We start from the raw sequence: 17622 nt of genomic DNA, 5'->3' as shown, positions 1-17622 counted from the left end.
AAACTTCAGTGATGATAATGCTTTGTGTTTCATGATTTAAATGCTTCCATGCTACTGCTGTTTTGTAGTGTGTGGACAATCTCCAGTGCAACACTCTTACCACAAATTTCAGAGAATAATGAGGTTTGAGATAATACATTCTGCAAAATCAAAGCTAAACTACAAACTCAGGTTCTCTATGCCAAAGAAGACAAGGTGCAAATGCATTCCTTTTAGCAAACAACATGGAAGGGTAGTCTGAATCAGTCTAGACATGGTGAATAACAGCCTTCAGCCCCAGTGCCCAGCTGTCTTGCTTTCAGTTAACTTTATGTCTTTATCATTAAAATCAAGAGATTTAAAAATTAAATGCCCTGGGGAGGTAGACCTTCTTTTCTTGGGCACAGTCCTGTGTGCGTGTTGAATTACTGGCAGACTGAAAATACCCTGGTCACACAGATACAGTCTGCCAACATTATCTGCATGAGTTACCCAGTTTCTCTTCACATTCCTTGAGCAGCTCTATTTAGCTCCTCATAAATGGGAACTTCTGAAGGTAACGAGTCAGTAGTTCATTCAGTTTGCTGTCTCTTATGTAGCATTATTTTCACTGAAACATTTGGTTATAACTTCAACAAGTGAATGCTATGTGAGTAATATCATGGCACTATTGTAGTGTACTGAGGTGGTGATTTATATGCATGAAGTTAAGACCAGAGGAGAGTACATCACTCACAGTGATAAACCTCCTACTTTATCATCCTAAACATTTGCATTGTGCCGATGTAATGCTCTTAAGTAATGAATGTTTCAGAAATGTATGTTTCCTTGGGCTCAGTTTTAAATTTAATTATTGAACCTGAAGACTGAGGATTTGAGGTCTATAGTAACAGGGTGAGATTTTTGATCACGTGCCTTGTAGTATTCTCGATGATCTTATCAGAGTTTCCCCCACTTCCCATCATAAGTGAATATAAGTAGTCCATGCACACTCACACCAAGGAAGCTTGCATCCCTTCTGCCACCTCATGTTAACAGTTGTTATTTTAGTGGTCTGAATTCTGACTGTACTTAAGGCTATATCCTTGTAATATTGATGGCTGCTTAAACCTGGTGTTATTCTTGTTCATAATTCCACAGTGCTAAGGTTGCTGTGAGCTACTGCACTCCTTATGCTTAATACTAGAAGGCTTGTAGAACTATGGGCCTGCATTCTGCTCACATAAAAATATTTTCAAAGACACATTTGAAAACCTACAGGCCTTACAAAACCAAGTATATACAAAAAGAGAGACAAGGTTTTGAGACAAAAATGCAATTGCCGTTTCTTTTTTTTTTTTTTACAGGAGTTCTCTTTGCCAGAAGACCAGTTGTTCCAGTGTTGTCTGGTGCCAATGGTAGTAGTTCTCAGGGCAAGTCGAGTCCAGAGAGGACACAGAATAGGCCTTCACCTTGCTGTTCATCCTCTTCTTCTTCAACTTCATCACAGAGTCATACTCCAGCCAGTGCCTCACCTTAGAAAGCAGACTCAAGACTGTGCAAACAGGAAACTGCATTTAGTGTCCATTAAGACTTCTAAAGGTTGTTGGAACGAATGGAATGGAGACATCCTTGTGTCATCAAGAACTCAGCATTTTGCCACTGTCAAGCTTAGAGACTGTTTAAATGTTACAGGAAACCTGACTTGTCAAAAAGATGATTTTTCTTCTGCAGTTGGACATTGGCAGGTTTCATTTAAGCAAGACAAGATTTGATGTGGATGAGAAAAGTTTATTGAGGCTATATACTGACTATTCTCCACAATGGTGGTGGGGAAGAAGCAATCATATTTGTAAAAAAAATGTATTTTCTATTTATATCACAACCAGACATTTTAATAGTGCAGCTTTGGCACTGCTTGCAGTACATCAGTTATTTGCTTGTAGGTCCAATTGCTTTCTGGAATTTCTGTATTTCCAACAGACAGGCATGCCTTTAACGTATCTCATTTGGTCTGCCAAGCTCACTTTCTTAAATATATACATGAGTATATGAGAATGTATCTTAGCAAGTGTGTGTGTGTGTGTGTGTGTGTGTGTGTGTGTGTGTGTGTGTGTGTGTGTGTGTGTGTGTGTGTGTGTGTGTGTGTGTGTGTGTGTGTGTTGTTTGCATACGAGAGTATGAATGGATTGATTTACTTATGTTTGTTTAGGGAAATAAGGGAGCTGCTTATAGCTTTTACCAAAGAACATTAATTTATTAAATTGTGAGGCATCATGTCAGATATAATAGGATTTTATGTGACTGTTTTTCCATTTAGATTGCAGCAAAAAGAGTTAAAATAATTCTATTCTTAAAAACACTAGAAAGGACAGCATGTTGTCACTAGGTTATACTCATTTTATTTTCAGCTGCTGAAGATCGTGTGCTTGTACAATGTACGTAAGTGTATTATACTTTGTTACTTTTCTTTACATAACATCTTGCACATTGTGCCGTTACCAGCTCAGCTTGCATGTTACTCATCAAACTTTTAAGTTTTGTCAGTCACTGTAAGCATATAGGACTGCACTTGACTCCTTTAACATATTGACCTTTCTGGTTTCCTCAGTGTACCAGGTTGCACTGGTCTGCACCAGACAAAGGGTTGGATTCTTGGGGAACATAATCCTGTACCACTCACAATCAAAGAGCTGTTGTAATGCTAATCATGTAGCAGCATTAGGCCCATGAGAAGTATCGCTGTGGTTTTTGGAGATATCTGTGTAGGTTGTTAATTTTAATTTGTCATGTGACATCTTTATGGATTATTTAATCCTTTAGCCTAGTACATTGAAAGTGGAATGAGGTTATAGCTATCAAGCTCACAGCTCTTGTCCTGATAATAAATAACTCAGAAGCACCTGTAACAGATCTTTGTTTAGCCATTCAGTTTACTCAAATTAATAACTCTAGCTGTCCGCTACTATGCTAGTCAGCCTGATATATGGCCTATCTCTTCCAACTACTTATCCACATTCAGAATGGTTTAGCACTTGCTCAGGTGTGAGGCATATGGACACACGATGGAGTGTTATACTGTATTTCTTTGTTTAGTACAAAATGCATCACTGTTTATACAGAGAATCAGCATTCTCCATCATTCTCGCATTTCTGCCCTTGTTGCAGATAGCTGTATGTGCCATGAAGTCGATAACATGCTTTCAAAGCTAACAGCATGGCTGAGCTTCATGAAGTGAAAACATGACATGTCTCTGTACCTCAAAAAACATCAGTTTGTTTATCTCCTCATCTGATGCATGTCTAATCACCTTTGAAACATTTGTAGTTATTTTGCGCCTGTTTTTCAGTACTATTTTCAGGTTTGACTTAAGAATCAGTCCTAATATCATCTTTTTCTTATGATGCAGTTTAGTAGGGTTCTGGTGTCATAGGCCTTTTGAAAAGTAATGTCTCTTAGTTCTACTTAATTCTGTTTCTGATGCTTGTCATTTTATACAAAATCCAGAAAAGCATCACCTATCTTGCCTCTGGTGCTGTCTTTGCTTTTCCCTATAATGTGCAGAATTTGTTTTAAATGTGTTGTCTCTATAGAATCCACATGTTTACAGTGACAAATAATTTCTTGATTCCTGAACTGAGGAAACAAACCCATTTTATACCATGCTACTCAAATAAATAAATAAATAAATAAAATAAAATAAATAACAACACAAAAACCTGTTAAAAGCATTTTGTAGGAGTCCAACATCCACCCGTGACCCCCACATATTTCTGTATAGCTAATTCCAGGATGGCTATTCTTGGGTAACAGGGAAATGTCCTTACCACCATACTTCAGTGGTCATACTCTTTTAACATTATTAATACATTTAACACGTCAGGAGTCCATGGATTTAAGTCAGTGAATCAGGAATCATTGAGAACTGTAGTGATGAAAACCCATACTTTCCATTCTTATGATATATTCTTATAGTTAGTATATGTGTGCTTTCTGACAATGCTACTATTGTAAGAAGTTTACATTGGCAGAAAACAGTAATTTTACAGCTACGGATGTAAGCCCGGTCTTGTTATAGCTAATGATTTTGTTCCATATTTCAACTCAAACAGCCTATACCACATATTTAGGAGTTGCACCCATTATGCCATTCTTTTACTAGAATACTTTGGGTTTTTCTTAAGCAAAACACAAACAGCCTACTATTAAATATGACCAGATGTTCCAAATACAGACTCACCAAAGGTCAATTCGCTGAGTAGGTTTTTACTTTTGATGCATTTGTAAATGTCAACTTCCTCTGTTTTGACAGCATTTCAGACTCTTCTTCCTGTGTTACCCAGTCTTGTCTTATCAGACATTTATATTACCCTTGTGCCTCAGAATAGCTCATTCTCACTTGGTTTGTTCTCCTTCTGTGACTACAGCTTTTAGAAGCATGCCTTTCCAAATTAGACATTTGTGCAGCTCCTAAGGAAATATGACTTTCTCTGTGATGCACTGACATCTCTTTTACTGGTGATTTTTTTCTTGTTAATCAGCTTTACTTTAGAGTTAACATTTTGTTACATCTCCTTAATTGGAAACAGATGCCCAGACCTGAATTCTAGTTGCTTCTTCACTGCATTGTGCCAAACTATCAGTACTGTTTGCTTGAACACTTGTGCATCAGGGAGATATACGCCTTAACAATCTTTCATTGGTGAGATTGGCATCCCTCTTTTAAAAAGTGTAAGTAGTGGGAAGCAGAAATCAGATGTGCAGCCTGTAGTGGAATTGTTTTATATGCAAGGGAAGGGAAAGCCCTCCTTGGGAAGGAAAAAGTGTGACATTAAAAATTTGATCACCCCACAACTCCAGCTCATTCATACCACATCCCAGCTATGGAGGGATTGGGTACCTTCTAGCAGTTATGGAAACAACTGTACTGCATCCACTGGTGAGTACCCTTTTGGCAAACAGAATCCCAATGCCCCCTGGGTGAGTGAGCAAGCTAATCAGCTCGATCCCTTCCTCCTGCCTAGCTCCTTCTGCAACAACAGCCCTAATCAAACTGTGAATGTGTGGACTGCAGTCAGGTTTCCATCCCTGTATGTTACAGAACTAAGCAACTAGACTGTTATCTCATGTAAAAGCCCAGTAGATTTGGACTTTGTATGACCTTCAGAGCTTTCATGCCAACTGAGAGAGGGAAGCGGAGTCCTGAGAGGACATAACTAGAAATACAAAATATACACACAGGCACACACCCACACACCCATGCACACATGCACACACAAACTTGTATAAATATATATGGCAAAATCAATAAACACAAAGGGGGTTGGTGGGAGGGAATGGCTACTGCAGCAGTGATCATTCGAACATCTACCTTTATAGTAAGTTTACTTACACAGCTGTACTATGTTCATCGTATTGATCACTGCTGCAGTAGCTTTAGTTATATGGGATTACCCTTGCTTAGTAAATTTTGCAGGTGGAAGAGGAGGGGTCCAGACGCCCCTAGAAAATGGTTGTAGCAAAGCCCAATCTAGACCTAGAGAAGGAAGCAAGCGTGCAGTACTTTGCAAAAGTATGTACAGAGAACCAAGTTGCACCTTCTAGAATACTTCTTGAATCCATTCCTTTCCAAAAAGCTGAATATAAAGCCAAGGCCCTGGTAGAGTGGGTCTTGACCCTGCCTGGAACTGTTTTGTTGTAGTCAGAATAACAAAAGGTAATAGCCTGAGGCAACCAGCTCTTTTGACATAGGCTGTCCCTTCTGTTTACCTTCACAAGAAATGATCAATTTATCCACTGATCTGAAAGGTTTTGTTCTGTTAAGATAGTACCTGAGTTGTCTGTGGACTTCCAAGATTTGGAGCATCCTTTCTCCCTCATTTTTAGGTTCAGGAAAGAAAACAGGCAGATGGAGAGTTTGGCTTAAAGTAAAATTGGATACTACTTTAGGCATAAAAGAAGGATTAGTTCTTAAAGGTACATTGTCTCTGTGAAAAGTGAGATAGGTTTGACTCACCATAAAGCTTGTAACTCAGTTACAGGTCTTGCAGAGGTCAGAGCAATCAGTAAAACAGTTTTTCATGTTAAGAATTTCAAGTCAGCTAGAAGAACTGGTTCAACTGGAGCAAGTGTTAGCTTCTTTAACACAAAATTAATATCCCAAGGAGAAGCCACCATTTTTCTTTGAGCTCTCTTATACAAAACTCCTTTCAAAATCATTTTCACATGAAGACTGCATTGACAGACAAGGCTGCATGGGCAGACATGCTGAAATAGATGACAAATGAACTTTGATGGAGGAGCAAAAATGGCCAAAGAATAGTAAAACTAGACAAACATGAGGCCTGAATGGGTGCTGGTTGTGTTGATGGCATTTGTTTTGATGGAACCAACTAGTAAACTTGTTCCATTTGCTAATAATTGATTTTTTAGTAACAGGCTTTCTTGTCTAAATTAGTATCTGCCTACACATCCTCAGTAAACAGGTGCCTAAAGGGAATAAAGACCCTACCATCCAAACTGTCAGATGAAGCTGATTGGGGTCAGCATGTATCAAACACTCCTGTTCTTGTGTGAGTAGATCCATTCTGTGTGGAAGCTTGTGGTAATAGCCCTTAGCTATTTTCAAAAAAATAGATAACCACTATCGCTGGGCCAGAAAACAGTCACCACAGTGATCTTGGAGGATTCCTTCTGAATCTTCAGCAGTACCATGGATATCAGTGGAAAGGATGGAAAGCATACAGGACCATTCCTGTCCAAAGAAAAGAAAAGGCATATCTCTTTCAGGCCTTCTTGCATGGAGTTCTGGAGCAGAATTTTGCCAACTGATTGTTCAGAGAGGAGGTAATGAGGTCCGCTGAGGAACTTCCCACAAATGGGTCAAATCTTGGAAGACTCCCCTGATGTAATTTGCATTTGTGAGGGTTTGTCTTTATCCTGCTCAGCTTATTTGCCACACAGTTTTGCTCTGACAGGATGTAAGAGGTATACAGAATGAGATTGTGCTGTGAAGCTATATCCCAAGCTAATATGGCTATTTTGCAAAAGGGGTAAGACCTAGTTCCCCTGTTGCTTGTTGATGTACCACATGAATGTGGTATTACCTGTAAGAACTTGAAGAGGTCCAGGGGACCAAAGATGATTCCGTGAGTTGAGTGTCTTTATCAGAGTAAGCATCTCCTTTATATTCATATGCATCTCCTTTATATTCATATGCTTGCATCTATCCTTGGTGTTCCAAATACCGTGTACTTTTATCCCTCCTGAAACTGCTTCTCAAGCAAAGTACAAGGCATCTGTGGTGACTGACTACTTTGAAGCAGGAGGGGAGAAGAGGAGACCTGGATTTAAAGATATTTGCTGTCTCCATCAAGTGATTTCTCTTCTGAAAAAACCCAGAACAGAGATTTGAAAAGATAATGGGTGGTGTTGCTGGGACTGGAAACTTCAGATACCATTGTATCTTTCTCGTGTGGAGTCTTGCCAGGGGTATCATATGAATCAGAGATGGCATGAGACCCAAAATCCTGAGGTATTCCCTCACAGTGACAGAAGTCTGAATGGGAGCCCCTAGAAGTAGATGTAGGTATTGATCTATTTTTTTTCCTGTAGAAGAAAAGCTGTTTGAACTGAGGTGTCTAACAAACACCCCAGGAGCACAATCCTGTGTGATGGAGTTAAAAAAGACGTGAATATTCTCTTGGAAGCCTAGCTTGTGTAAGAGCTCTCTCCCCCAAGTGAGAGATTCCAGACAGATTGAAAAAGACTCTACAAAGTTAAGCAAGTCATCTAAATATGGAAAATGTGGATCCTGTGGATCCTGGAGCAAGTCTCTTTGTGAACACTCTTGGTGCAGTGGATAGTCCAAATTGCAAGGATACAGTGATCCAGACATACACAACCTTAAAAAACACCTGAAGTCTTGGATGAATAGGAATGTGATGTTAAGCATCTTTTAAATCCAGTATTATAAGGAAACTTTTTTTGCTATATTTTTTACTTCCTGTCATCCTTCATATTTAATGACCTGGCTTGCTGGCACCCGTCCATGTCAGGTCTACCAGCTATCATATTTGCCCCCCCTCCCAGACTTAATCCAGAGTGCTAGGGCCAGTCATGGAACAAGGACACCAGGGGAGTAGCACATCTGAGTTCCATCCATGGTGGAGCCTTTACTTGTAAAGTACTGTTTTCCCCATCAGTCCCAATAGTATGCTTGAGGGTCAGATATGTGCACATTCCCTCATATCCACAGCAGCTCAGTGATGTCTCCACCTTATTTCCTTCTTTGGCATACCTAACATGTCCTGTCTCGAATCTCTGCCAGGTTTTGCCACCGTAGATGCCCACAGGGTTGTCCACCCCTCCCAGAGAAGCTAAACTCATCTCTCATTGCTGCTTCATCAGTTTCTTGAGCCAGTTATTGTACCCAGGACTCCTGGGTGGTATTCAGGACTTTATTCCTCTACTCCACTGGAGCAGCTATCAAGAAACTTAAATGAGGATAATGAGATAACAGGTAGTGAAGTGACAGCATTTTGAACTTGTGCAGTATCACAAATTGCTTTATGAAAGAAAGATCCAGAACTGTTCTCCAAGCATTCCCTTTCTTTGGCACCAAAAACAGTCTTGAATAAAAACCTTTCCCTGGGAAGGAAGAACTAGCTCTATCACTCCCCGAGAAAACATATGTTGAAGGACAAGGAGAATAGAAGAGATTATCTGATGGATGAGAAATTACTCCCTGAAAAGGAAGAATTTCTTCCACCTGGCATCTGTAACCCTGATGGATGATCTTCAAAACCCATATGTCTGATACTACCTGTTGCCAAAGAAAAAAGTAGAGATTCATACTTCCTGGAAGGAAAAAGGAAAATGAACTCCCAGGGTGAGAGAGGGGGAAGACAAGCTCCCTTAAATAGTCATTCTGAGTTGTTGGACTGTCCTTGGTTTTGGGAGATCCCAGTATTCTTATTAGAAACCCCTTGTCATTTCTTCTTAAATGTTTGTTCAACAGCATTTTCATGAGACTGTTTATTTTGCTTTTAGCCAAATTGGATGAGGGCTTAGAGAATCCCTTAGAAATTTTGGAAAAGGAGGACTGAGAAATCTTGGAGATTCCACATATTAGCATAGCCTCTTATTTTTTTGTATGTTTTTCTTGGAGCTTTTCTCCCCAGGCCTCTACTGAAAATGGACATGTATCCAGCTAGACTAGCCCAGTCAACAAATGTAAAATAAAAATAAAAATAAAATAAATAAATAAATAAAATATACACCTTCATAATCTCTGCAGCAGAGGGACCAAAAAACTAAATCGCTGTCCAGAGGAGAATTTAAAATCTCATCTGGGAGGTTCTGAGAATGTAGCCAGGCAAACTTCATCAAAACAGTACCAGAGGCCATTCCCTTGGAAAAAGTAGCAAAAGAGGCACACAGACTTTAAACAATGGGTTGTGACCTATGAAATGGAAGAAACTAAACCATTTAAAGCAAAACTTTCCTTATGAGAAGAAACTGCAGAAAACATTCTTCATACTCTCACAGTTAATCAGAATAAAAGTTAACATGTAAGCCTGACAATTCAAATTTCTGAATTAATTAATTAGAATTAGCCAATGTTTTGCAGTAGTAGGATTAAGTAAAGCTATGGTTTCTTGATAAGGTTTGAGGTGAATGTATAGAAACTTTAAAAGATTGAGGAATTTTATACAATCTGCCTTTTTATGGGCAGAAAATTCTAGGCGGTGACACGCACATCTTCCAAAGCTGACATTACTGGAGGAATGGGTGAAGGTTCTGGAAATAACATCTATAACAGCTTATAGTATTTTCTAAGAGACTGAGAAACTTTAGAGTTCTCCCACTGAAAACAGTGGCTTATTGGCTTATTCTGGAGATAGTCTTAGAGAAAGAGAACCCCCACAGTGAAAATCAGATACTGCTCTCTCCTCTGAGACAGAATCAGAAATCTTTGGAGAAAAGCTACCTCTGATGTTCATCGTGTTTCACTGTTGCAGTCATTACTCTTGGGTTATCCTGCTGGCAGGCTACCCGCAGTCGGCCTGAATTCCAAAGTCCTGGTCCGGCATCGGTTGCTGTCGCCTCTTCCCTGATGTCAGTGTGCCAGGGGTATAAAAGATGCAGTCGATGCCACTCTCTTCAGTCTTTCTTGCCATGCGGTGCCCGAAGCAGAAGCAGTTCACAAGTGCCGGTCGGCCGACTCCTGAGATTTTCGTGTTCGAATTTCAGATCCGAAGTCTTCATTTAAAGCTAAGTACCCCGTTGGGGAAACTTTTTTCTTTCTCCAGACCGATGTCAGAAAAAGTTAATAATTGTATTTCTTGTGGGAAGTAAATACGTCATAAAGACTTCCATTCTTACTGTATTCCTTGCCTAGGCCCTGATCACGATGTTGCTAATTGCAGGTTTTGTGCTAGATCTAACCAACACACTATTAAGCACGGTACGATTTTGCATTTCATTACTTTGGCCAGAGATTTAATTACACAATGTCATCGGATAGCCATCCGACTACTGCAATTCACAAGAAACGCAAGGAAAAGGACAGACATCCGAGGTCCAAAACTGACGACGAGGCTTCTTCTAAGCCAGTCACCGGTTCGCCGGTTCTCAGTGAGGCGCTTTCGCAGCCCCTGGCACCCGCTACCTCAGAGCCACAGGCTGCTTCTGACTCCCATGTGGAGCAGACTAGGCCTCTGGAAATTCAAGGTGTTGGACACTTGGAAAATATTCCCTCAGATGGGTCTGGAGCCACTGAGCAGGCATCGGCTTCTGAGGGTGTTTTCAGGCCTACACAGTTATATATAAAACTGACTACAGCTTCAAAGGCAAAGACTAAAGCACCACTAAAGACAAAGAAACAAGTGCAGCAAGCCCATGGACAGGCCTCCATGCCTAAAAAACAGATGCTCAAAATGGCCGAAGACTTAATTACTTTGATCAGGGGTTCCCATCCCCCTCCTGATAAGAGGCCTAGGCAAGAGACAGAATATGAATCTTCAGATCAGGTTTCCTTTTCCTCTGACTCCTCTTCTGAACAGAGATACTCTCTCCCTCCCTATGAGGATTCTGATGCTGAAGAATCTATCCCTTCAGCCTCCCCTCCTGAGGATTATTCTTTTGGGGAAACCCTGCATACCATGAGGGAGCACTTCCACTGGGAGAGCCAAGACTACTCAGAATCTAAGAAAAGGCTCAGAGACTTTCTTTTACTACCTCAGCACAGGCCTCTTGCTATCCCTCCTATTTTCGACATTGTAGATGATGTATTTTCAGAGTCCGGCCTGTCTCCTGACTCTTTACCCCCTGCACCTGTTAAGCCAAACAGATACTACAGGGTTCCAGATTCACATAAATTTCTTTATAAAAACCCTGCTGCTGACCCAGAAACTATTTTTCGGGGTCCCAAAGAGGTCAAGGCTTCCACTGCAAAAAACCCTATCCCCTCTGATAGGGATTCAAGGGCACTGGACAGATGGGGGAAAAAGGTTTACACTTCTGCTTCCTTGGCTGTGAGGGCTTTAAATTGTCAATTTCATATGCTTAAATATCAGCAATACTTAATGTCACTGCTTAAACAGAAAATGTTAACAAATTCTGAATGTGCAGAAAACAAGGAAATGTAGGATTTATTGCATGCAACTGAACAAGTGGGAAAGCATACTTTGCAATGTGGTTTTGATTCTCTGGAGGCCTCTTGCATGGCCATTGTTACAGGTTCTGTCATTAGGCGGCATGCTTGGTTAAAGGAACAGAATCTGCCTGATCATGTTAAAGCAAAATTATTAGATGCTCTATTACAGCATGATACTTTGTTTGGTGTTAAAGCAGAAGAGGTGTTGAAGAAAATGGAGGACAAAGCAAAATCTATGCAGACAGTTAAGGATTTCTTACAGGTGCAGCCACCCAGATTTAGCAGGAACTGGCCTACAAAGAATTGGTCCTTTCCATTGTCAGACAGGCCACAAAAAGGCAGATACAGATGCCTCAGAGGCAGATCCCAGCCCCAAGGCTCATACAGGCCTAAACAATGGGGGGGCTTCTACCTCCAAAAGCGGAGAAGACAAATCGCAGCCATACAGGAAACAGTCCCAATGACTTTCCTCTGCCAACACCAAGCACTTATCTTTTGGCAGCCCCCCTTAGGGGGAAAACTAGCACTTTTTTCACAAAATTGGCACATGATCACCCAGAACAAATGGATCTTGAACATGGTGTCTCAGGGCTACAGGTTCCACTTTTACACCCTGCCAAGGACAAAAGGTATGCCAGACCTGCCACACAATCAATGGGCAGAGGTACAAAAGCAAGTTTCATCCCTCATGGACATGAGGGCCATTCTGCGAGTACCACAGCAAGAGCAGGGACAAGGATTTTACTCAAGACTTTTCTTGGTACCCAGAAAGGACAAAGCCTGGAGACAAATACTGGACCTGTCTATTCTAAACACATTTCTGGAAGTTCCAAAATTCAAAATGTTGACTCTGCAGCAGCTTCTGCCCATGCTGGGCAAGAAGGCTTGGCTTGTAACTTTGGACCTAAAAGAGGCATACCTGCATGTCCCAATCAGACAATCTTGCAGAAGATACCTCAGATTCATAGCTGGCTCAATGCACTACCAATTCTCTGCACTGCCCTTTGGCTTATCTACTGCACCCAGAGTCTTCACAAAATGCCTGGCACCAGTAATTGCATTTTGCAGACAAAGAGGAATTCAAATATATCCTTACTTGGATGACTGCTTTATTCAAGCAGAGAACAAAGACATTCTACTAAAGCATCTGGCATTTGTAAAAAGATTACTAATTTGCCTAGGCTACACAGTAAATGAAAAGAAATCAAAACTAGTACCCTCTCAAGAGATAATATTCCTGGGTGCAAGCTTAAATACAACTGCCCAGATGGCTTATCTCATGCCAGACAAACAAAGGCAACTGACTTCTTACTTCAAAATGTTGGCAACAAAGACCCAGTTATCTGCAAGAAAAAATCTGCAGGCTTTGGGCTTCATGGCATCCTGCATTCTGCTAATTCCATATGCCAGACTGTATATGAGGAAACTACAATGGTATCTAAAAAGTCTTTGGACTCAACATTGCCACAGCCTGGAAACATTAATTACCCTCATTCCCTGCCTGCAACAGGAGTTTCAATGGTGGGCACAGGCCTGTCACCACAACAAGGGACAGCCATTCACTTTACCCACAGCCAGGCAGACACTAACAACGGATGCATCAGATTATGCCTGGGGGGCCCACATGACAGGAAAATGTATTCAGGGCACATGGCCTGCAAGCCAGATGCATCTTCATAACAATCAAAAAGAGATGCTAGCTGTTCAGAATGCCCTGACAGCTTTCAAGGATCTACTTCATCCAGGACAACTACTGATAAAGATGGACAATACTACAGTCATGTGGTACATAAACAAGCAGGAAGGCACACATTCCTACCCCCTCTGCAGACAAGCCATGACTTTGTGGGACACAGCAGTGACTTATCAAGTTCACCTGCAAGCACAATTCCTGCCAAGAAAGATAAATACTCTGGCAGACGAACTAAGCAGAAACCTCATGGATCCCCATGAGTGGAAACTGGATCCACAAGTCTTCAGCATGATAACAAGGAAATGGGGATGCCCAGACATAGATCTATTTGCCTCCCCTCACAACTGCTAACTACAGAGATTCTGCACAAGGACTTATCACAAGCAAGCATGGAAAGTGGATGCCTTATCCTTCAGCTGGAAAAACCTAACAGTATATGCCTTTCCTCCACTGCCTCTCCTCCCCAAGGTACTCCTAAAGGTCAGACAAGAGAAGCCAAAAATGATACTGATTGCCCCAGACTGGCCACGCCAGCACTGGTACCCAATCCTAAAGAACTTGTCTCAAGGTCCAGCCTGGACATTGTCTCAAATTTCTCACTTACTGACCCAACAAAACAATCAGATCCTGCACAGCCAACTCAGGACCTTAAATATGGCAGCATGGCGGATAATGTAGCCATTCAGAACACTCCTCTCTCCAAAGCTGTGATGGATGTTATTTTGGAGGCCAGGAGGCCCAGTACCAGAAAATCTTATGCAGAAAAATGGAAGAGATTCTGTGCTTGGAACCAGGCACAAGGAATTGACATGTTTGTACCAAATATTCCTCAGATTTTACAATACTTAACTGAGATGCTGGACAAAGGCCTATCCTTTTCATCAATTAAGATCCATGCCTCTGCCATTTCAGCCCATAACAATACGGAATCACCTATCTTTTCTCATCCTTTAATAAGGCAGTACCTCAGAGGGGCCAAAAACATAAGACCTCCAAGGTGAGCACCAATACCTGCATGGGACCTCAATTATGTCTTGGAAAAACTCACACTGCCTCCTTTTGAGCCAGCCTCAACAGCTGATATAAAATTCTTATCCTGGAAAACAGCTCTGCTCCTAGCAATAACCTCTGCAAGACGAGTCTCGGTGTTACATGCACTCATGGCTGTGGAACCTTTTATCATTTTCCATCCAGACAGGGTTTCTCTGAGGACAAACCCGACATTTATGCCTAAGGTGGTGTCCAGTGTGGCCCTTAACCAAACCATTCACTTGCTTACCTTTTATCCAAATCCACAGAACAAGGGTGAGAGACTTCTGCATTCCTTTGACATACACAGACAGCTACGCTTCTACTTGGACAGAACTAAAGCTTTCAGAAAGACTGAACAACTTTTAGTGGCATATGCTGCAGGATCACAAGGAAAGGCTATCTCAAAACAGGCTATTTCAAAATGGATAGGCCATTGCATTCGTTTCTGCTACTCACAACATGGCAAATCAGTGCCTAAGGGCATTAGGCCACATTCAACCAGAGCAGCAACCACTTCAGCAGCGTTCCTCAGAGGAGTACCAACCAAAGACATCTTAGAGGCTGCAACTTGGAGTTCAGTGCACACTTTTACAAAGCACTACCACTTACCTCTGTACTCTAAATCCAGAGCAGGCTTTGCCAATGGAGTTCTGCAGGGCCTCATAACCTCTCCTAATCCTATTTAGCCCCAGCCACCCATCCTCAGCTTTGGGATTCAACCCACGAGTAATGACTGCAACAGTGAAACACGATGAACATAGTACAGTTGTGTACCTACCATAAATGTAAATGTTCGAGTGTATTCACTGTTTGCAGTCCAGGCTACCCTCCCACCACCCCCTTTCTTTTGCTGGGTCTTATCTGTACTTCTCTATTCTATACAACCTATGTGGTGTATTTGCTTGTAGATGAAGGAAATGTTTACTTTAGTGCATGCATGTTTATTGGCATAATTTTTTTAGCCTACCCTTTTGGGGGCAGCTGACATCTGGGGCAAGAAAAACTGAAGAAAATGGCATTGGCTGCATCTTCTATACTCCTGGTGCACTGACGTCAAGGAAGATGTGACAACAACCGACGCCGGACCAGGACTTTGGAATTTAGGCCGACTGCGGGTAGCCTACCAGCAGGATAACCCAAGAGTAATGACTGCAACAGTGAATACACTCGGACATCTACATTTATGGTAGGAACACAACTGTACTTTCTTGCATCTTCCTGTCTAGATTCAGAATTTTGAAGCTCTTCAGAAAAACATGCATCCCTATTTCTTTTACCAAAACCACCTTATGAGGAGGATCAATAGTCTGAATTAAATTCTGAGTCAAATTTAGGAGGAGGATACATGTTTAATTTTCTGTTTTCTTTTTTGACATAAAAATGGGGCCAACAGTGACATTAATGGCAGCAGCATCTTCCTAGGCATGGGTACAACATTCTGACTAAGCAGAGAAAACTTCCTTGTTCCATCTCCCCAGACCACCAAGAGTGGATCACCCTTGGTTGTAGGTACTATACCAGATGGATCAAGTGTAAAAAGAAATGAATTGAGGAACCAGCCTTAGCCACAGCAGAGCCACTCAATTGTGGATGGGATAGATTTCTAGCCTGCTGTGGTGGCAAAAGCTGTTTGCTTAACTTTTTCTGTTTGTGGCTGAAAGAAGGCCCAACCATGGGGAATGATGCTTCTTTCCCAGGAAAAACAAACAGCATAAGACAGTACAATGTTACAGTTGCTAAAAGTTACCCTTTTTCTCTCAAAAAACACAGTAAAAACACTTGAATACACTTTGCCAAGCCAAAAAGTAAAATAAGAACAATTTCTCCACAGAAAAAAATATTTGTCAACTACTTTAAACAGCTTTTAAACTGAAAGGAAAAAAAAGTGTACTCCCATTTAAAAGTACACTTTGTCTCATAACAGTCCACAAACTCCCAGATTAAAAAAGAGCTTACCTAAAAAGGAAAGTACATTTAAAAACACATTTTTTTATCTGGAAAGTTTTTCCCCAAAGGTTACTTATCTGCCTAGTAAAGGTGCAGCACAAGCTGGCCGTCATTCCTGGAAAACCCACAGATGAACACTCTCATCAATGGTAAGAGCATTCTGAATGACTGGTGCTCAAACCTGTGATTTTAGGCAGCTTAGCTCAAACTGCATAACAGCTTCAGTGCATAGAAGATGCCGTGAAACTTTGGAAACTGTCTGTTTTATCTTTGGCAGGATATAACCCATATCTAAGGCTACTGCAGCAGTGATCAATACAATAAACATTACCTTATACATTCAGCTCTAGAATCTGTTTAAAATATACTGTGAGATCCATGCTTGATATCAACTGTTTCTTAAAATAATTCATCTAGTTCAGTTTATCTGAAATACCATAATATATGAAATTATCTAAACTGTGACAGTATCAGACAAAACCAAAAAGATAGACTAGAAGTCTGACCTTTTCGCACAGCAACAGCTTTGTTACCAGTGGATCGATGCATCTTATCAGGGTTGTCATGCTGCCTGCATGCCTGTCCTTGTGTACTGATAACATGGAGATGTATCGTTCAGTGCACAATATGAAACCAATGGGGGAAGTTTTTATCTGGTAAGTGGCTTTAATGACTGCGACCAGATGATCATCTTCAGACTGCTGTTCACACGTTAGAGCCAGATATATTGCTTTTAACTTTATTTTAGGAAAAGTGAGAGGCATGCCTAGTAGAGAATGGCCTGAAATCTCTTTCAAGACTGCAAAATTTTATCAAGTGATTTATACCATTTGTACTAGTAGCATTTGTCATCCCAGATCTGTTAGCCCAGAGCAACTGGAATTCTTAAACCAACATTTTTATGCATAGACCATGATACAAATCCCAAATATAATACCTCACATACTTAATGTAATAAGCAGCCATAGTAAGTAAGGCTGCAAGAAATAATAAAATCAATACCTCACAATTCAGTATGATGTTTATTGTTGAAATGTACGAAGCCTCTTAAAATGTGCTTATTCATATCTCAATGGAGTTGTTATTGTCTTGTTGTACCAAAGAAGGGAGCATATTGCATCTACCTCATTGTTGTACTGATGTGCCAATTGTAGGGATATAGAAATAAAAAGATATACACTGAAGCTTCTGCAAAACATGTATTTTGTGCTACTCGCATTGTGAATTCTAGCTGAAGCACTGTACACAGTTATTTATTTCATAAAAGAAGAAAAAAAAACATTTCAAATAACTACAATGAATGAAAGTTGCTGTTATTCATAACGAACAGAG

The 17622-nt window shown here is 40.8% G+C and overlaps 1 protein-coding gene across 1 annotated transcript in view; it reads left to right on the top strand.

The window, feature by feature from the left end:
* ARID3C (AT-rich interaction domain 3C) overlaps nucleotides 1-2006 on the top strand; it is a 308368-nt gene extending 306362 nt beyond the window's left edge. The window contains exon 6 of the mRNA XM_044087210.1: nucleotides 1326-2006. Within this exon, the coding sequence (XP_043943145.1) occupies nucleotides 1326-1498 (173 nt within the window). The 3' untranslated portion in view covers nucleotides 1499-2006. The remainder of the gene's footprint in view (nucleotides 1-1325) is intronic.
* The last annotated feature ends 15616 nt before the right edge of the window (nucleotides 2007-17622 follow it).

Source organism: Protopterus annectens, chromosome 1.part1, assembly GCF_019279795.1.
Source record: "Protopterus annectens isolate FY-2018-M chromosome 1.part1, PAN1.0, whole genome shotgun sequence".
NCBI classification, from domain to species: domain Eukaryota; kingdom Metazoa; phylum Chordata; order Ceratodontiformes; family Protopteridae; genus Protopterus; species Protopterus annectens.
The sequence above is the reverse complement of the archived record's forward strand: the minus strand, read 5'-3'. Positions and strand labels throughout refer to the sequence as shown.